General features: G+C 50.9%; 2 protein-coding genes across 3 annotated transcripts; one reads left to right on the top strand and one right to left on the bottom strand.

Moving 5' to 3' along the window:
- Nucleotides 1-42: 42 nt before the first annotated feature.
- PQBP1 (polyglutamine binding protein 1) lies at nt 43-5,767 on the bottom strand. Of its 2 annotated transcripts, none has more exons than XM_004606431.2 (7): nt 5,623-5,767; nt 5,127-5,217; nt 1,422-1,533; nt 1,092-1,204; nt 644-958; nt 383-443; nt 43-271 (listed from the first exon to the last, which is right to left on the bottom strand). In XM_004606431.2, the coding sequence occupies exons 2-7, from the start codon at nt 5,191-5,193 to the stop codon at nt 115-117; spliced, it is 825 nt and encodes a 274-aa protein (XP_004606488.1). In that variant the 5' UTR covers nt 5,194-5,217; nt 5,623-5,767; the 3' UTR covers nt 43-114. The 2 variants fall into 2 exon arrangements, with proteins under 2 accessions (XP_004606488.1, XP_054978901.1); XM_055122926.1 differs by lacking the exon at nt 5,623-5,767 and adding an exon at nt 5,441-5,486.
- A 134-nt stretch (nt 5,768-5,901) lies between these two features.
- TIMM17B (translocase of inner mitochondrial membrane 17B) lies at nt 5,902-11,579 on the top strand. The gene is made up of 6 exons (XM_004606430.3): nt 5,902-5,972; nt 8,521-8,620; nt 10,054-10,117; nt 10,820-10,948; nt 11,038-11,148; nt 11,231-11,579. Exons 1-6 carry the CDS (start codon nt 5,947-5,949, stop codon nt 11,311-11,313), a joined length of 513 nt encoding a protein of 170 aa, XP_004606487.1. The 5' UTR covers nt 5,902-5,946; the 3' UTR covers nt 11,314-11,579.
- Nucleotides 11,580-14,873: the final 3,294 nt, after the last annotated feature.

Genomic DNA, 14,873 nt, shown 5'->3' with positions numbered 1-14,873 from the left:
CCTCCAAAGTTGGAGGGAAGAAAGCACTCTAGCCCTTTGGAACATGGTCCACCAACATGCCTTTTTATTAAAAGCCCAGAGTAGGAGATGCCTAAGTGGGCAGTGGAGAAAGACTCAGTCCTGCTGCTTGGTGCGGGAAGCCTCGGCATTGGCCCGCAGCACAGCCCCTGGGGACGGGTAGGGGCGCTGCTGGAAGAGGGGTCCCGCGGCAGTCGTGTCGGCGCCTGTCTTGGCCTCATTCCTCTTGGGCAGTCCCGTTGACCAGGTGCCCCTGGGGGTGGAGGGGATAAAGGGTCAGGGTGGAAGCAGGCACTTGAGCTGATGAAGGGGGAGGACTAGAAGAGGAATGGGAGGGTGGTGAGGAGGAGGAGCTGTCACTTACCGGGGTGCATCTGAGTATGAGCTGGGATCCATTGGGTCTAACTCTTCATCCTTCCGGCTTGCTACAGGAGAAAATTGCACAGTAAGGTCTTCGATGGAGGTACAAGGAACTCCTTCTCACCATGATCCCCCCTATGCCAGGAAGGCATGGATCTGCAGCACCCCTAGCCCTGATGAGTGCATGTGCTCTCAGGACCTGAAGGCTTCCTTCCCTGCACCCCCCAACCCTCTCACGCACCCCCCTCACCCTGAATCTGCTTACCCTTTTTGCTCTTGGGGTAAGGGGCTAGCTCTTCCCGCCGATGGTGGCGCCGTTCCTTGCCCTCGTCCCGCTCTGACTTGTCATGGGTGCGCTCTCGTTCGCGCTCACGTTCACGCTCGCGTGGCTCCCGTTCTCTCTCACGGTCTCGCTCCCTCTCGCGCTCTCGCTCCCTCTCGCGTTCCGCTTTGTCATAGGCCCGCTCTCGCTCTCGCTCGGCCTTCTCGTGGGCCCGCTCGGCCTTCTCGTGGGCCCGCTCGGCCTTCTCGTGGGCCCGCTCGGCCTTCTCGTGGCTCCGCTCTGACTTCTCTTCCACATCTGGGGTACAGCAAAGTTCCGAAGTCACCTTCCCCTTCTCAGCGTCCAACCAGCAGCCTGGACCTTCAACAGCTTCCCAGGCATGGGGTGGGCATACATGCCTCACCTGTAGGAATTACATCTGCCAGCTTACCTGCGTTATTGCTTCTGAGCTTCTTGGCAGATTTGGTAACAATGGAGTTGGGATCATGTGGGGAGAGCCAAGACACGAGGTCTGTGTCCACATTCCAGTAGTAAGGGAGCCCACTATGGAGAGTGAGTGGGAGGGAGGGAGGGAATATCAGTAGGCTGGTCTTCTCTCAATTCCCATTTCCCCAGTCTCTTGAATGCATTGGTTCCATGTCTGAACCCAACACAGTGGATCCCGTGTGTCCCCCATATACCTCAAGACCAAAGACATAACAGACAAAGAGGGGGATGGCAGAAGTCAGCAACCTGCACCTCTCAGGCCCCCAAGGCTTACCAGGAAGGATCAAACACCTTGTACCAGCTTGGTGGCAGGCCCTCCAATCGGGTGGCCTCATAGTCCACAGGATCATCATCATAGTCCTCAGCAATGATCTCTTCCTCTGGTTCTTGAGGAAGGGAGAGGAAGAAAGCAGTAAGGATCTGGGGGGTTCTCATGCTAAAGTCCAAGTCTAGAGGGACACTCCTAACCACAGATACATGCATGCCTGTGCTTGATGAGTTTGCTTTGAGTATATTGTGTGTATGTGTGTGTGCACATGCATAGGTTCTCGTGCCAGCTTGCACCTGCTGTAACAAATAGCACATTCCCCATCAAAGCCCCTGTCGGGCCACTGGGACAAAAACTTAGCTATATCTGTTCTGTTTCTGGATTCAGAGAATACATTAGTACTTAAACCAATCTGGTTTGAATGTTTAGACAGGATTCATCAGACTACATCTAGAGAGTTCCTTATTTCAGGAAATGCACACGACCACACTATGCAAATCTGCTGGGATAAAATGCATTGTCAACAGCAAGGTGTTTGGGATGGAGTGATAGTATAGCAGGTAGGGTGTTTGCCTTACATGCAGCTCACCTGGGTTTGATCTCCAGCACCTCGTGACTCCCGGACCCTACCAGGAATGTTTCCCTGAGCCAGGAGTAAGCCTTAAGAACCACAGGGAGTTGTGGCCCAAAAATAACCAAAATTTTTTTTTCTGGGGGGAGGCACACTAGCAGTACTCAGCGCATACTTTTTTTTTTTTTGCTTTTTGGGTCACACCCGGCGATATTCATGGGTTATTCCTGGCTCTGCACTCAGGAATCACTCCTGGCAGTGCTGGGAGCCCATATGGGATGCCGGCGATTGAATCCAGGTCAGCCAAATGCAAGGCAAATGCCCTGCCTTCTGTACTATCACTCCGACCCTCAGGGAATACTCTTGCCTCTGTTGAGGGATCACTCCTGGAGGAGGTTGGGGGACTCCGTGGTGCCATGGGTCGAATCTGAGTCAGCCACATACAAGGCAAACACACACCTTATCTTCTGTAATATCTCTCTACAGCAACAGCAAGGGTTTTATTTGAGAAGAGTCAAAGGGATTCTGCTCCCAAACTTGCCAAATAGGGTTTTTTTTCTGACTCTGGCCCACTGATTAGTAAGAGATTGGCAAGCAACGGATTTGAATAATATCACTGCTCAGAATCCACTTTTTTTTTCTTTTTGGGTCACACCCAGTGATGCTCAGGGGTTACTCCTGGCTTTGCACTCAGGAATTGCTCCTGGCAGTGCTTGGGGAACCATATGGGATGCCGGGGATCGAACCCGGGTCGGCCGCGTGCAAGGCAAACGCCCTACCCGCTGTGCTATCGCTCCGGCCCCAGAATCCACTTATTTTTTGAAGTTGGCAAAAGTTGAAGTTGAATATTGGTGCAGTCAATTTTTTTTTAGTGTTGATTTTTTAAAATTTATTTATTTTTATTAGTGAATCACTGTGAGGGTACAGTTACAGATTTATACACTTTTGTGCTCATGTTTCCCCCATACAAAGTTCGAGAACCCATCCCTTCACCAGTGCCCATTCTCCACCACCAGTAAACCCAGCATCCCTCCCACCCTCCCCAGTCCCGTCTCCCCCCACCCCACACTGCCACTATGGCAGGGTATTCCAGGTGCAGTCAAATTTAAGGTGTATATTCCCCCTCAGTAAGCCCAGCACAAGCTTCAGCTGTGGCTGTAACAATGTCAGCAAAAGCAAAGTGTCTGGCACACAGTAGGCCCCAAACAAAAGGCCAGCGATATCCTTGGTATTGCTAATAAAATAAAAAAAAACAGGGCACCAGAGTGATAGTACAGCGGGTAGTGCATTTGCGTTATAAGCAGCCAACCTAGGTTTGATCCCTAGCATCCCATATGGTCCCCCAAACAGTTCTAGGAGTAATTCCTGAGTGCAAAGCCAGGACTATCCCCTGAGCATTGCTGGGTGTGGCCCCCAAACCAAATATCCAACAAACTAAAAGATGAAAAAACACACATGGCTGACCCAAGTTTGATCCCCAGCAGCACATATGATCCCCCAAGCTCCACCAGGAGTGATCTCTGAGCACGGAGTCAGGTGTAAGCTTTGAGCATTAACACGTTTGGTCCCAAAACAAACAAAAAATATTCATAAACCTGTCAACATAGGAGCTGGAGAGAAAGAACAGCAGGTAAGATGCTTGTCTAGGATGTGGTCTACCGGGGTTCATCCATAAACACTGCCAGGAGGGAATCCCTGAGCACCACTGGTTTGGCTTCCCCAAAACCAACCACAAGCAACAGATTTTAAATATCAGTGCCTGTTGTCAGTATTACTAACCATAAGATCTTGGCCACGCACACAGCTTTTAGTAGATATCACATCAATAAGGTGAATTAGGGGCCAGAGCGATAGTACAGCGGGTAGGGCATTTGCTTTGCAGGTGGCCAACCTGGGTTCAATCTCCGGCATCCTATGTGGTCCCCAGAAGCACTGCCAGGAGTAATTCCTGAGTGCAGAGCCAGGAGTAACCCCTGAGCATCACTGGGTGTGATCCAAAAAGAAAAAAATAAGGTGAAATACCCGGGACACGTTATTATTAACAAGTGTGTAAGCACAGTAAGCCTACCAAATCAGTGCTCAGTATTTGATACAGTTAAGCAGGTGTATAACAGAGCCCATAGAGATTGCACAATGGGTTTCGTGATTGCCTTGCACACAGCCCAACTGGGTTCAATCCAGGCATCTCATATGGTCCCCTGAACACTTCCAGGAGTGATTCCTGAAATGCAGAGCCAGGAGGAAGCCCTGAGCTCAAGTGGGTATGTCCCCCAAACCAAAAACAAACAAACAAACAAAATGGAAGCCAGAACAATAGCACAATGGGGACAATGTTTCCCTTGCATGTGGCAGACCCAGGTTCAATCTCTGGCATCCCATATGTTCCACTGAGCACTGCCGGGAGTAATTCCTAAGTGCAGAGCCAGAAGTAACCACTGAGCATCCCAAGGTGTGACTCAAGAAAAGAAATAAAGAGAAAAAACTCCATGGGGCTAGAGAGATCGTACAGCAGGTTTCATGCTTGATTTTCATGCAGCAGACTGGGGTTTGTTTCTTTGCATCCCGTATGCCTTCCCAGCGCACTGCCAGCAGTAATTCCTGAGTGCAGTTAGGAGTAACCACTGAGCATTGCCTGGTGTGACCCAAAAAGCAACAAAAAGGCAACAAAAAAGCAACAAAAAAGCAACACAAAAGCAACAAAAAAGCAACAAAAAAGCAAAAAACGTGTATGACACAACCACTTCAAACTGTACTTTTGATACTGATATCGGGTGAACAGTGAGATCCAGGTCTCTAGAAAAGTATCCACACCACAGCAGAGCTTGAAAAATGTTATCAGTATGGTAAATAATAGTACTGAAAGGATAGACATCCACCCCTTCACTTTACAATTTACTTTGTAATTATTTGGAAGCCTTATCGAAAATTGCCACCCTGACGTCTTTCTCGTCACCCTTCCCATGCCTCCCATGCCAGTGAACGTGGAGCGAGAATTTATATTAGAATTGAAAGGCCGGCTACTTTTCCCTCCCCCTGGTGTGCAGTTTGGTGCATGCTGGGCAACCCGTGCCAGGTTCAACAACAAAGTGCTATTAAGTCTGGAACATGGAGGGGGCAGACTCTCCTTTTAGTTCTCTTACCGGGCTCCAAATGTTTGAGGATGCCTCTCTTGGCCAAGCGGGTCTGCAGTGCCGCGGGCAATGGCATGGCGGGACGGCAGGACAGTCTAATCTAGATAGACATATGGACATTCTGAACAATCAGTTTGGCTCCAAGGATTTGAATTTTTATTCTATAATCAAGCACCACCCCTCTAGCAAGTTCTCTTCTGAACTCAGCTACCCCACCCTGAAGCAATTGGAAAAATCTACATACTGAAATACACATGGTAATAGTCACCCAATCTCTCAGCAACCATCCCCTCCAGGCTAGTTGTTTCCCGCCGGGTTCTTACCGAGGCCTTAGAAACTCTCCCCACCGCGCAAGGATTTAAGAACGGATTCCCCCGCCTTACGAATGGGCTCGCCCAATATTCCCAGAAATGACTGCCCAGTGGAAGAAACCAAGTCACCGGTAAGGGGGGAAAAGTACAGTTCCTCTTCTATCACCCCCCGCATACACACGCCTCCAAATTACCAATTCAGGCAGAGAGAGCACCAGAAGTATGTCACACCAGTTGCCTCCTTTCCTGGGCCGCTACGATCACCAGAAGCGTCAGCTGTCTTCTAAGGCACAAGAATGCACTTCTTTTCTCCAGAACCTTGTGGTAACTGGGCGACACTCAGGCTGCAGTTAACAGATGACGCCAGCCTCAGTATCCAATTGGAGTGTCATTGGCCTAACGTACAGCCAAGTGGTCCAATCACTGTGCGGGATCTGATTGCCCGCCGGGCGCACTGTAAACGTTTAGGGGCGTGGCATGTCTGGGGTTGGACTGACTACGCGGCCGGACGCGGCGCCATGGAGGAGTACGCTCGGGAGCCCTGGTACGGAGATGGGTACAGGCTTCGGGACTGTTGCTACGGCACAACAGCCAGCAAGGGAAGCGGGCGGGCTAGGCACTGGCCACGCCACGTCCTGGTCGCAGGAGTCCCTAGAAACTTGTGTCGCCTTTCCCTTGCCCACCACTTGGTTCCTGCCGTTCGGTTTCCTTAAGAGGGGCTAACGGATATGTATCAGAAGATGCGGTATAGGGTGGAAACATTCTATGTTTCCTTTGACGCTGTGTTTTCCGATTCCTCTTTGCTAATGATATAGTGAATGATATGGTGGCTGGGGCCTTTCCACAGGAATCGGGATGTTGCTGGGTGGAAACCCCCATGGTTTCCCGTGGTTTTACCCGGGACCCTTTAGCGAATAGGGTGGGAGGGGCAGGGCCTGGGTGAGTCTATTGTGGGCGGGAGGTGGTGCCGGTTTCCGACACCCTCCACCTCTCTCTACCCCCGCTGATGGCGCTTGGTTCATCCCGAATGCACCTGGCGGAGAGGGGAGAGAAGGCGGGGCTTGATTGGCAGTTCACGTGTGGCAGAAATAAGGTGCCTCTCTACTACCTAGTTAACACTTTTCTTGGCAACGGACCTTAGTGTCAGGAAATTTCATCTTTGCTAGTAGTAAAGCAGTTGACCGAGTGGCCTGTAAAGGGAGGGAGAAAGGACAGGGCGAAGAGAATTGAACTCCATTTGCTTTTTTTGGGGAAGAAATGGCCTAGTGCTTTTTATTTGATTTTTTTCTTTGCTCTTTTACTTAATTTTTTTTTTATTAAAGCACCATTTACAAAGTTACTCATCATTAGGTTTTAGACATACAGTGTTCCGGCACCATCCCACCACCAGTGTCCGTAGGTTCCCTCCCCCACCCCCCACTTCTAGTACCTTTTTTAAGTTTGAAAGTTATAATCTGGGTTTCATGATTTCAGCTTTGTTAAATCTGTGGTTTGGGTATTTATCCATACCATTCCTTTACTAATATAACTTAATTCCCTTGACCCCTGCTCCCCCATTTCCTGTTTGTCTTTATTCACTCCCCTTGATTTCTTTTTGTTTGTTTTGGTTTTGGTCCACACCCAGCGATGCTCAGGGTTTACTCCTGGCCCTGTGCTCAGGAATTATTCCAGGCAATGATCAGAGGACCATATGGGATGCCAGAGATTGAATCCCAGTTAACCCTCTGCAATGCAAATGACCTACCTGCTTTACTGTCTCTCTGATTCCTCCCACTTGATTTCTTAACTTCTCTTTCCTATACATGGGGCGATGAGTGATGTAGGCATCCCCCTTTAAAACATTGCATTCCCTTGTCCAGTTATTCTAAATACCTCAGATAAGTGAGATCATCATCATCATCATCATCATCATCATCATCATCCCGTTGATTGTCGATTTTCTCAAGTGGTCTCAGTAACGTCTCCATTTGTCCTAGCCCTGAGATTTTAGAAGCCTCTCTTTACTCATTCTTAATGGTGCCGCATTGGAGGCTCTACCAGGGTCAGGGAAATGAGACCCATCATCATTACTGGTTTTGGCATATGAGTACGCCACGAGGAGCTTATGAGGCTCTCCCATGTGGGCAGGAAACTCTCGGTAGCTTGCCAGGTTTTCCCAGAGGGAGGACTGGGCTATAAGATGTTGCGTGGCCACGAAATGGCCATGCGCTTCCGGGAGATTGGTTTTATAGTCTCTGGATGTTGGCCATTGATGGAATTACACAGTGCCAGGGGCAGTTTCTGGGTGTGACCGCCTAGCTACTGGAAAATGGGGGATCTGGGCGGAAGAGGCCCAGTCCTGATCCGAGCAGGCTTGCAGATCTCAGCCCCAGGTCCTGCACACCTGGGTTCCTCTGCCAGTTTCTTCATGTGTGAGGCTAGTCGGAATGTGTGGAGAGGAGCCTTGAGCATCGCTGTGGCTGGGTTCCGGAGGTCTTCGGCTGCCGGGACTCTGCTTGGGGCGGGGTGGGAAACTCAACCCACCCCTTCCCAGAGGCCCTGGTGAAGACAGCCAGGTGCAGGGTGGGGGTGGCAAGAGACTCACGTGAGATCATCCTGTGTTTGTTTCTTCTGGTTTACTTCACTTAGCATGATATCTTCTATGTTGCTGCCAATTGCATGATTTTATTGTTCCTTACAACGCAGCCTACCCAGGTTCATCCCAGCACCTCATGCAACCCCCCAAGCCCTGCCAGGAGTGATGTCTGAACACAGAGCCCCCAGAGCCAAAACCAAAAAAAAAACCCCATACTGTAAATGGAACCTCTTGGTACCTCAATGAAAATGGGCCACAGCCGTAGTACAGCAGGTAAGGCATTTGCCTTGCACATGGCTGACTCTGGTTTGACCCCCAGCATCCCATATGGTCCCCCAAGCACTGCCAGAAGTAATTCCTGAGTGCAGAGCCAGGAGTAACCCCTGAGCATCGCTGGGTATGACCCCCCAAAAAGCAAAGGTAAAACCTACTTGTTTTCTTCTCATGTGCCCATGTGGTGCTTGAGGAGCGTTTCACCTAGCCTCATCCTTCCCTTCCCTCCCACCCCTCTTTGTAGCCCTTGGCGAATTGTGGATGACTGTGGTGGAGCTTTCACTATGGGTGTCATTGGAGGTGGTGTCTTCCAGGCCATCAAGGGATTCCGAAATGCCCCTGTGGTGAGTCGTGCCCTTCTGGGGAGGGTGGGGAGATCCTGCCCCATTCACATGAGATATCACTCAGAAAACTGCTTGGAACTTCTAGATCTGTGCAAGTCCTTGTTCTGTTGTCTCTTCACCTGCTGCTATGTACCTGGCCTGATTCCCAGATCTTGGGTTTGGGGAGAGCTCCAAGCGTGACTGCTGTTCAAACAAGTGGTCATCACCAAATCCTAGAAGAGTAGGCGCAACTTCAAAGAATTTTACCTAGAGGCAGATTCTGAATTAGAAATCTGTTGCTGTTTTCTGTTTATTTTGGGGGGTAAGGGGGTTGCATCTGGCCATGTTCAGGGCCCTGGTGGGGCTAGGGGGACCTGATGCATGTCCAGTTAAGCTAGGGTTGACTACTTGTAAGGCCAGAGCTTATACCCCTTTCCTGTCTCTCTGGTCCTTCAGATCAAAAATCTGATTAGAAGTGATTGGCTTAATTAGATAGTATTAAAGTGTAATTTTTTTTGCGGGTGTGTTTTTTTTGCTTTTGGATTTTGCTTACACCTGGAGGTGCTAGGGGACTCTCCTAGCTTGGTGCAAGGAGAACAATTTGGTGTTGGAGATCAAACTTGGGTCTGCTGCATGCGAAGCATGAGGTGAAAATTGAGAAAATGCCTTTGATTTTACATAATTCTATCTCTTTCAAGGCCTCTTACTTTGGAGACCTCTAAATGCCACCTTTTTTGTTTGGGTCTCTGTAATTGCTCTATCCTTGCCCCACCCTTTAACTCCTAGAAGTCTCTTTCCCATGTTCCTAGTAATCCCTGGGGTTTCAGCGACTCTGCCCCCACCTAGAGGCCTTCTTTGACCCTCTCAGATCTCATTCAGTTTTTTGGGGAAGAGGCATACCAGATGGTGCTCAGTGCTTACTTCTGGCTCTGCACTTAGAGATCATACCTGGTGGTGCTCAGAGGAACCATATGGGGGGGCTGGGGATTGAACCCAGGTCAGCCACGTGCAGATCAAGCACCCTACCAGCTGTGCTATCTCACTGGCCTCCAGATCTCATTCCTCTTCCTCAGGAGTGCTCTTGGTACCTAAAACGCTCTTGTTTTTCTGCTCCCTTACTCTGAGTCTATCTGTTCAGCTGTAATGTAAACTTGAAGGGAACAGGGCTCCAATCTACCTTGTTCCTTGCTGTATCTACGCAGGTGCTCAGTGATCATGGAATGAATGAATGAATGAATGAATGATAACTCAGCCTGACTCCGAGAAAACTCATGCGGAGGTGCTCCCCAGACCCCCTGGTTCTTGGTACCATTTTTATCACTACCCCTGGGACCCCTAATAGGTCCCCCACCTCTTCCTTTCCTTGAGAGGTGGAACCCCTGCTTGTCACTGGTCTTGACGGTCTCGAGCCAGCTGAACCCTACCCTTACCCCACTTTCTTCACTTTCTCTCAGGGATTTCGCCACCGCCTGCGAGGTAGTCTCAATGCTGTGAGGATTCGAGCTCCCCAGATTGGAGGTGAGAGACTGAGGGAGACAAGGGCCCTGAGGAGGCCTGGTGGTGGTTCCTGGTTCCTTTTTGTCTAGACTGCTGGTTGGGAGTCCAGACTCCAGCCTCAGCTTTGCCTGGGGCTTTCTGGAGGCAGCGACTCTTCCCAACAGTTGGACAGTAGTCTGGGGTTGAGCCCAGGCGCAAGGCCCATTTGTCACATGGTGCTGATCTCTCACCTGCTGCCATTGGTGAGAACTCTGGCCACCTCGTTTGTTTCATAGTGGAACACAATATTACTTCCTAATTAATGGAGACACTGCTCCTTCCAAGTACCTGCTTCTTTGCTCGGCACTTGATTTTTCTCCCTTTTTGGTTTTTGGGACCACACCCAACGGTCCTCAGGACTTTCTCCTGACTCTGCGCTTAGGCATTACTCCTGGCAGGGCTTGGGGGACCCGCTGGGGTGCCAGGGATTGAATCTGGGTTTGCTGTGTGCAAGTACTTTACCTGCTGTACTATTTCTCCAACCGCTGCTCAGCATTTTAGTAATCTTAGCAGTTGAAAAATGGCAGCAGATAACACGCTATGCCGAGAACTGGCCCCAGCACACCGTTGGGCAAACATCGGCACACACAGCATTGACTGGCTTTTCCTAATGCAGAACTGTGGCTTTTCTGGGTGTTTCCAGTAATCTTATTTCAACCTCATTCCTTCCGCACCTCCCCCCAGGGAGCTTTGCTGTGTGGGGTGGTCTGTTCTCCACCATTGACTGTGGCCTCGTGCGGGTGCGTGGCAAGGAGGACCCCTGGAACTCCATAACCAGCGGAGCACTGACTGGAGCTGTGCTAGCTGCCCGCAGTGAGTGGCCCCATTCCCTGTCCCTTCCTCTCCCCCCACCCCCTATACTGCCGACCCTCACCTCCCTTGCTCCCTGCCTTCTCCTTTAGGTGGCCCACTGGCCATGGTGGGCTCAGCCATGATGGGGGGCATCTTGTTGGCCCTGATCGAGGGGGTTGGCATCCTTCTCACTCGGTACACTGCCCAGCAGTTCCGCAATGGTGAGTCCTTTGCGGTGGCCGGTGAGGGTAGCGTTCTCCTCTGCCTCTTCCCTTTGTGCTTACCTGATTATTCTCTCTCCAGCTCCACCGTTCCTGGACGACCCTAGCCAGCTGCCCCCCAAGGACGCAGCTCAAGGCTACCCGAACTACCAGCAGTATCACTAAGGAGGTAGCTGGCTGGCACCTCCACCATGGGAGCCCTGCTTCGGTCCCCTTCCCTGATCTACCTCGAAGGGAGGGCTGGCTCCTAGTTGGCCCTGGGGCCTGTTTCTACTTTGTCCCAGGGGGGTGGGGCACCCCAGCTGCCCTGATAGATGACTTTTCTTCTGTCTTAGGGCACCCCAACCCCACACTTGTAACCAGCTCTCACCCCCAGCATCCCCTCTGCGTGGTGTGTCCTGATGAATATTTAAAACCAGTTTTGAAATGCCTTTTAGAGTAGACTTTTTATTCCCAGTTTGGGGGAGCTGAAACTGGTGGTGCTCAGATCTCTTTCTCCTAGCCCTGAGTGCAGGGCTCAATCCTGGTGGTGTTTAGGGACCATATATAGTGCTGGGGATCGAACCCGGATTTCCATGTGTGTCTTCTTTGAGCCACCCATGCTAGCCTCTTTTATTTTTAATTTTTTAATTCTTTTGGGGCCACACCTGGTGATGCTCAGGCATTACTCTTGGGTCTGTGCTCAGGAATTGATCCTAGCAGTGCTCAGGGGACCATATGGGATAACGGGATCAAACGTGAATCGGCTACCTGCAAGGCAAGCACCCTTCCTGCTGTACTGTGGCTCTGGTCCTGCTCACCTCTCCTTAGGGAAGGGCAGACCTGCTTCATGACCCCAGTAGCCCTGGGGTTCGGAGTCCCTGACAGAGTCGGTATGTAAGTGAGCAGAAGACACAGAATTACAGTGTGCTGAGGGGCTGGGGTGATGGCATAGGGTTCAGGGGCTCAGACCTTTCCTGCACAAGGACCCCAGTTCAAGCCCTGGCATATCATGGCATCCTGAGCACCGTTAAGCATGACTCTGGAGGCTCCTGCGTGCACAGGGTGGGGCCCCAATGGTTCTCTAGCACTGCATCACTGGGCCTGAGCATCGAACCATCTGGCCAGTAGCAGGAGTGGTTTGGGGTTCCCCGAGCATTGCTTGGGAGCCCTCTTTATTTGTGTATAGGTATATGGAAGAGTGCGGGGAGGTCCACAAGCAGAGAGGAGTGGATTCGGGAAGGAAGTGAGCCATTGGGGATCAGGAATGATGGGTTCTGGATCTTGTACTCTGACCCTTTCAAGCCCTGTTGCCAAGGTTCGAGAGTCTGACCTCACTTGCCCTGTCTTTCTTTCTGTGTTGCTGACTCCTCTCCTTACCTGGCTTCCTCAGAGCTGCCCTGGGCCGGGAAGCTGCTGGTGCTCTGCTGAGTGTTTTCACTTTATGACTTGTTTTGTTTTGGGTCACACCCAGCAAGTGCTCAGGGCTTACTTCCTGGCTCTATGCTCAATGAGCAGTTCAGTAATCATTCCTGGTGGTGTGTGGGGGACTGTATGGGGTGCCGGGGATCAAGTCCGGGTTGGCCACGTGCAAAGCAAGTGTCCTATCTGCTGTACTATAGCTCCAACTAAATTTCATGATATTTTGTGGGAGTGGAAGTTTTGGGATCACATCCAGCAGTGCTCAGGCTTTACCTTAGGCTCTATGTTCAGGGATCACTCCTGATGGGGCATGGGGCCCTTGTGCAGTGCCAGGGTTCAACTCAGGATCGATCACATGCAGGGCAAGCATCTTACCCCTATATTCCCTCTCCAGCCACCCCTGCCTGTGTAGTTTTTACACTCTCTAACCATGACATGACTGGAAGGGAGTTTTCATTTTTCATTTGGGGGTGGGAAAGTTTGGGAAGGATTTTTTGAACAGCATCCATCGCACACAGTTACCTGTCTGCTGTGGAGGGGTGGACCTTATCTTACTGGGGAGCCACTGTCACAGGGAAGTGCTAATGCTAACACTGCATTCAAGAATTGCCTTTGAACCTCCAGTGATGCTACAGCAGGGAGGGTGCTTGTCTTGCACACGGCCAGCCCGGATTCCATCCCCAGCACCTCACATGGTCCCCTGAGCACTTCCAGGAGTAATTCCTGAGTGCAGAGCCAGGAGTAGACCCTGGGCATTGCAGGGTGTGGCCCAAAAACAAAAAATTAGGCTCTGCACAAGATGGGCCCAGGCAAATGACTATGCGGGGGCTGCCACATCACACATGGCCCAACAAAGCCTGCCTCTTTTGTACATTTAGTACAAGTATTCTTGGAAAATCACCTCTAGGGGTGTAAATGTGGCCTCTCTGGGCATGGGGGCCACTTCAGTGGGAGAAAAGCACTGCAGTCCCTGCTTGAGTGTGTCAGCAGAGCCCCCAGACCAGACTGGGTCCCTGAAAGGCAGACCGGGGACCGCAGGGCTTCTTACAGACAGCACCCTTCAGACCTGGCAGAAGCCAGACCCAAAGGCCTCCTAAGGACCCTCCTTTCCTACACCCCTACCCTGTTCCTATCCATACCTCCCACTCCAGGCCTTCCCCCTTGCGCCTCCGTAAGCTCCATTCCTCAATGGTTGCATAAGACCCCTTTTATGCCTAACCCCTGCCCTATAAGCCTTAACCTTAGGGCTCCTCCGATGCCCTGTCCCTACTGCATATCGCTGGACTCCCCCAGGGTAAGGTACTGGCTGGCATATTATCTACAGTAAGTTTTCCCCGCCCCAGCAGCTTGAAACTGCCACTACCCAGCCCTTTCCTGCTGCCAAAGGTCCCGCCTCTCCCTGCTCAGGCCCCGCCTCCCTCAGGTACTCCCTAGTCCCTCCAGTCTTCCAGTTACAGTCTGCCCCTAGGGGTGGATTTTAGGATGCCTTGGGCGGTTAGGACTGTTTCAGACCATTTCAACCTTGGTTTTAGCAATTCAGAGTTAGCTGGGGTAGGATCTTCCATTTATCCTTGTCAGGAGGCAGGATGTGGCCTGGAGAGGAATGGCCCACTACTGAGTCTGGGTGGTTGGGGTGTGGTGTATAGTGCAACAGGCTGGAATGATGCAGGAATTACCCCCAGGCAATGTTAAAGTACCCACAAGCAAAAGCAGAGACTTGGGCATGAGAAAGGCAACAGTGGACAGTGGGTGAAGACCCCTTGTTGGGGACAAGTAGTGGATTGGGGTGGCTCGTGGTTTTGTTTTGTTTTGTTTTGGCAGTGACAACAGAATAGGGCCCACGTTGCACCTCAGCGACATCTTGTGGCCTCTCCATGGACATGCCCCTCCTCTGAAGAGAATGTGGGGTCATACCTCTGACGGTTTTGCAGAGGAGGGACTCCAAAAGCAAAAGTAAAACAAAAACAGATGGAATTGGATGGAGAGACATGAAGCTAAAAGACATATGGGTATGGAGCTAGAGACATCAATAGAGATGCGGAAAGATGAGGCAGAGAGAGATGAGAAATGAAAAGAGACAGGGCCTGGGGGATGGGACCTAGTGGCAGAGCTTATGCCCTTAGTGTGAGTTCCTTGGTTTGCTCCCTGACACTGGGGGGTTGGTGGCAGAGTAGAGTGACAAGGAGAAATGGAAGTTCAGTAAGATAAACACCTAGAAACTTAATGAATCCAAAGTGGCAGGTAGAGAGTCCTGTTGAGACTCATTCATGAATAAATCTTGAATGAGATCAACTAGCCTCAAGACTCTCTGGGATACACAGGTC

Source organism: Sorex araneus, chromosome X (genome assembly GCF_027595985.1).
Source record: "Sorex araneus isolate mSorAra2 chromosome X, mSorAra2.pri, whole genome shotgun sequence".
Lineage (NCBI taxonomy): Eukaryota > Metazoa > Chordata > Mammalia > Eulipotyphla > Soricidae > Sorex > Sorex araneus.
The sequence above is the reverse complement of the archived record's forward strand: the minus strand, read 5'-3'. Positions and strand labels throughout refer to the sequence as shown.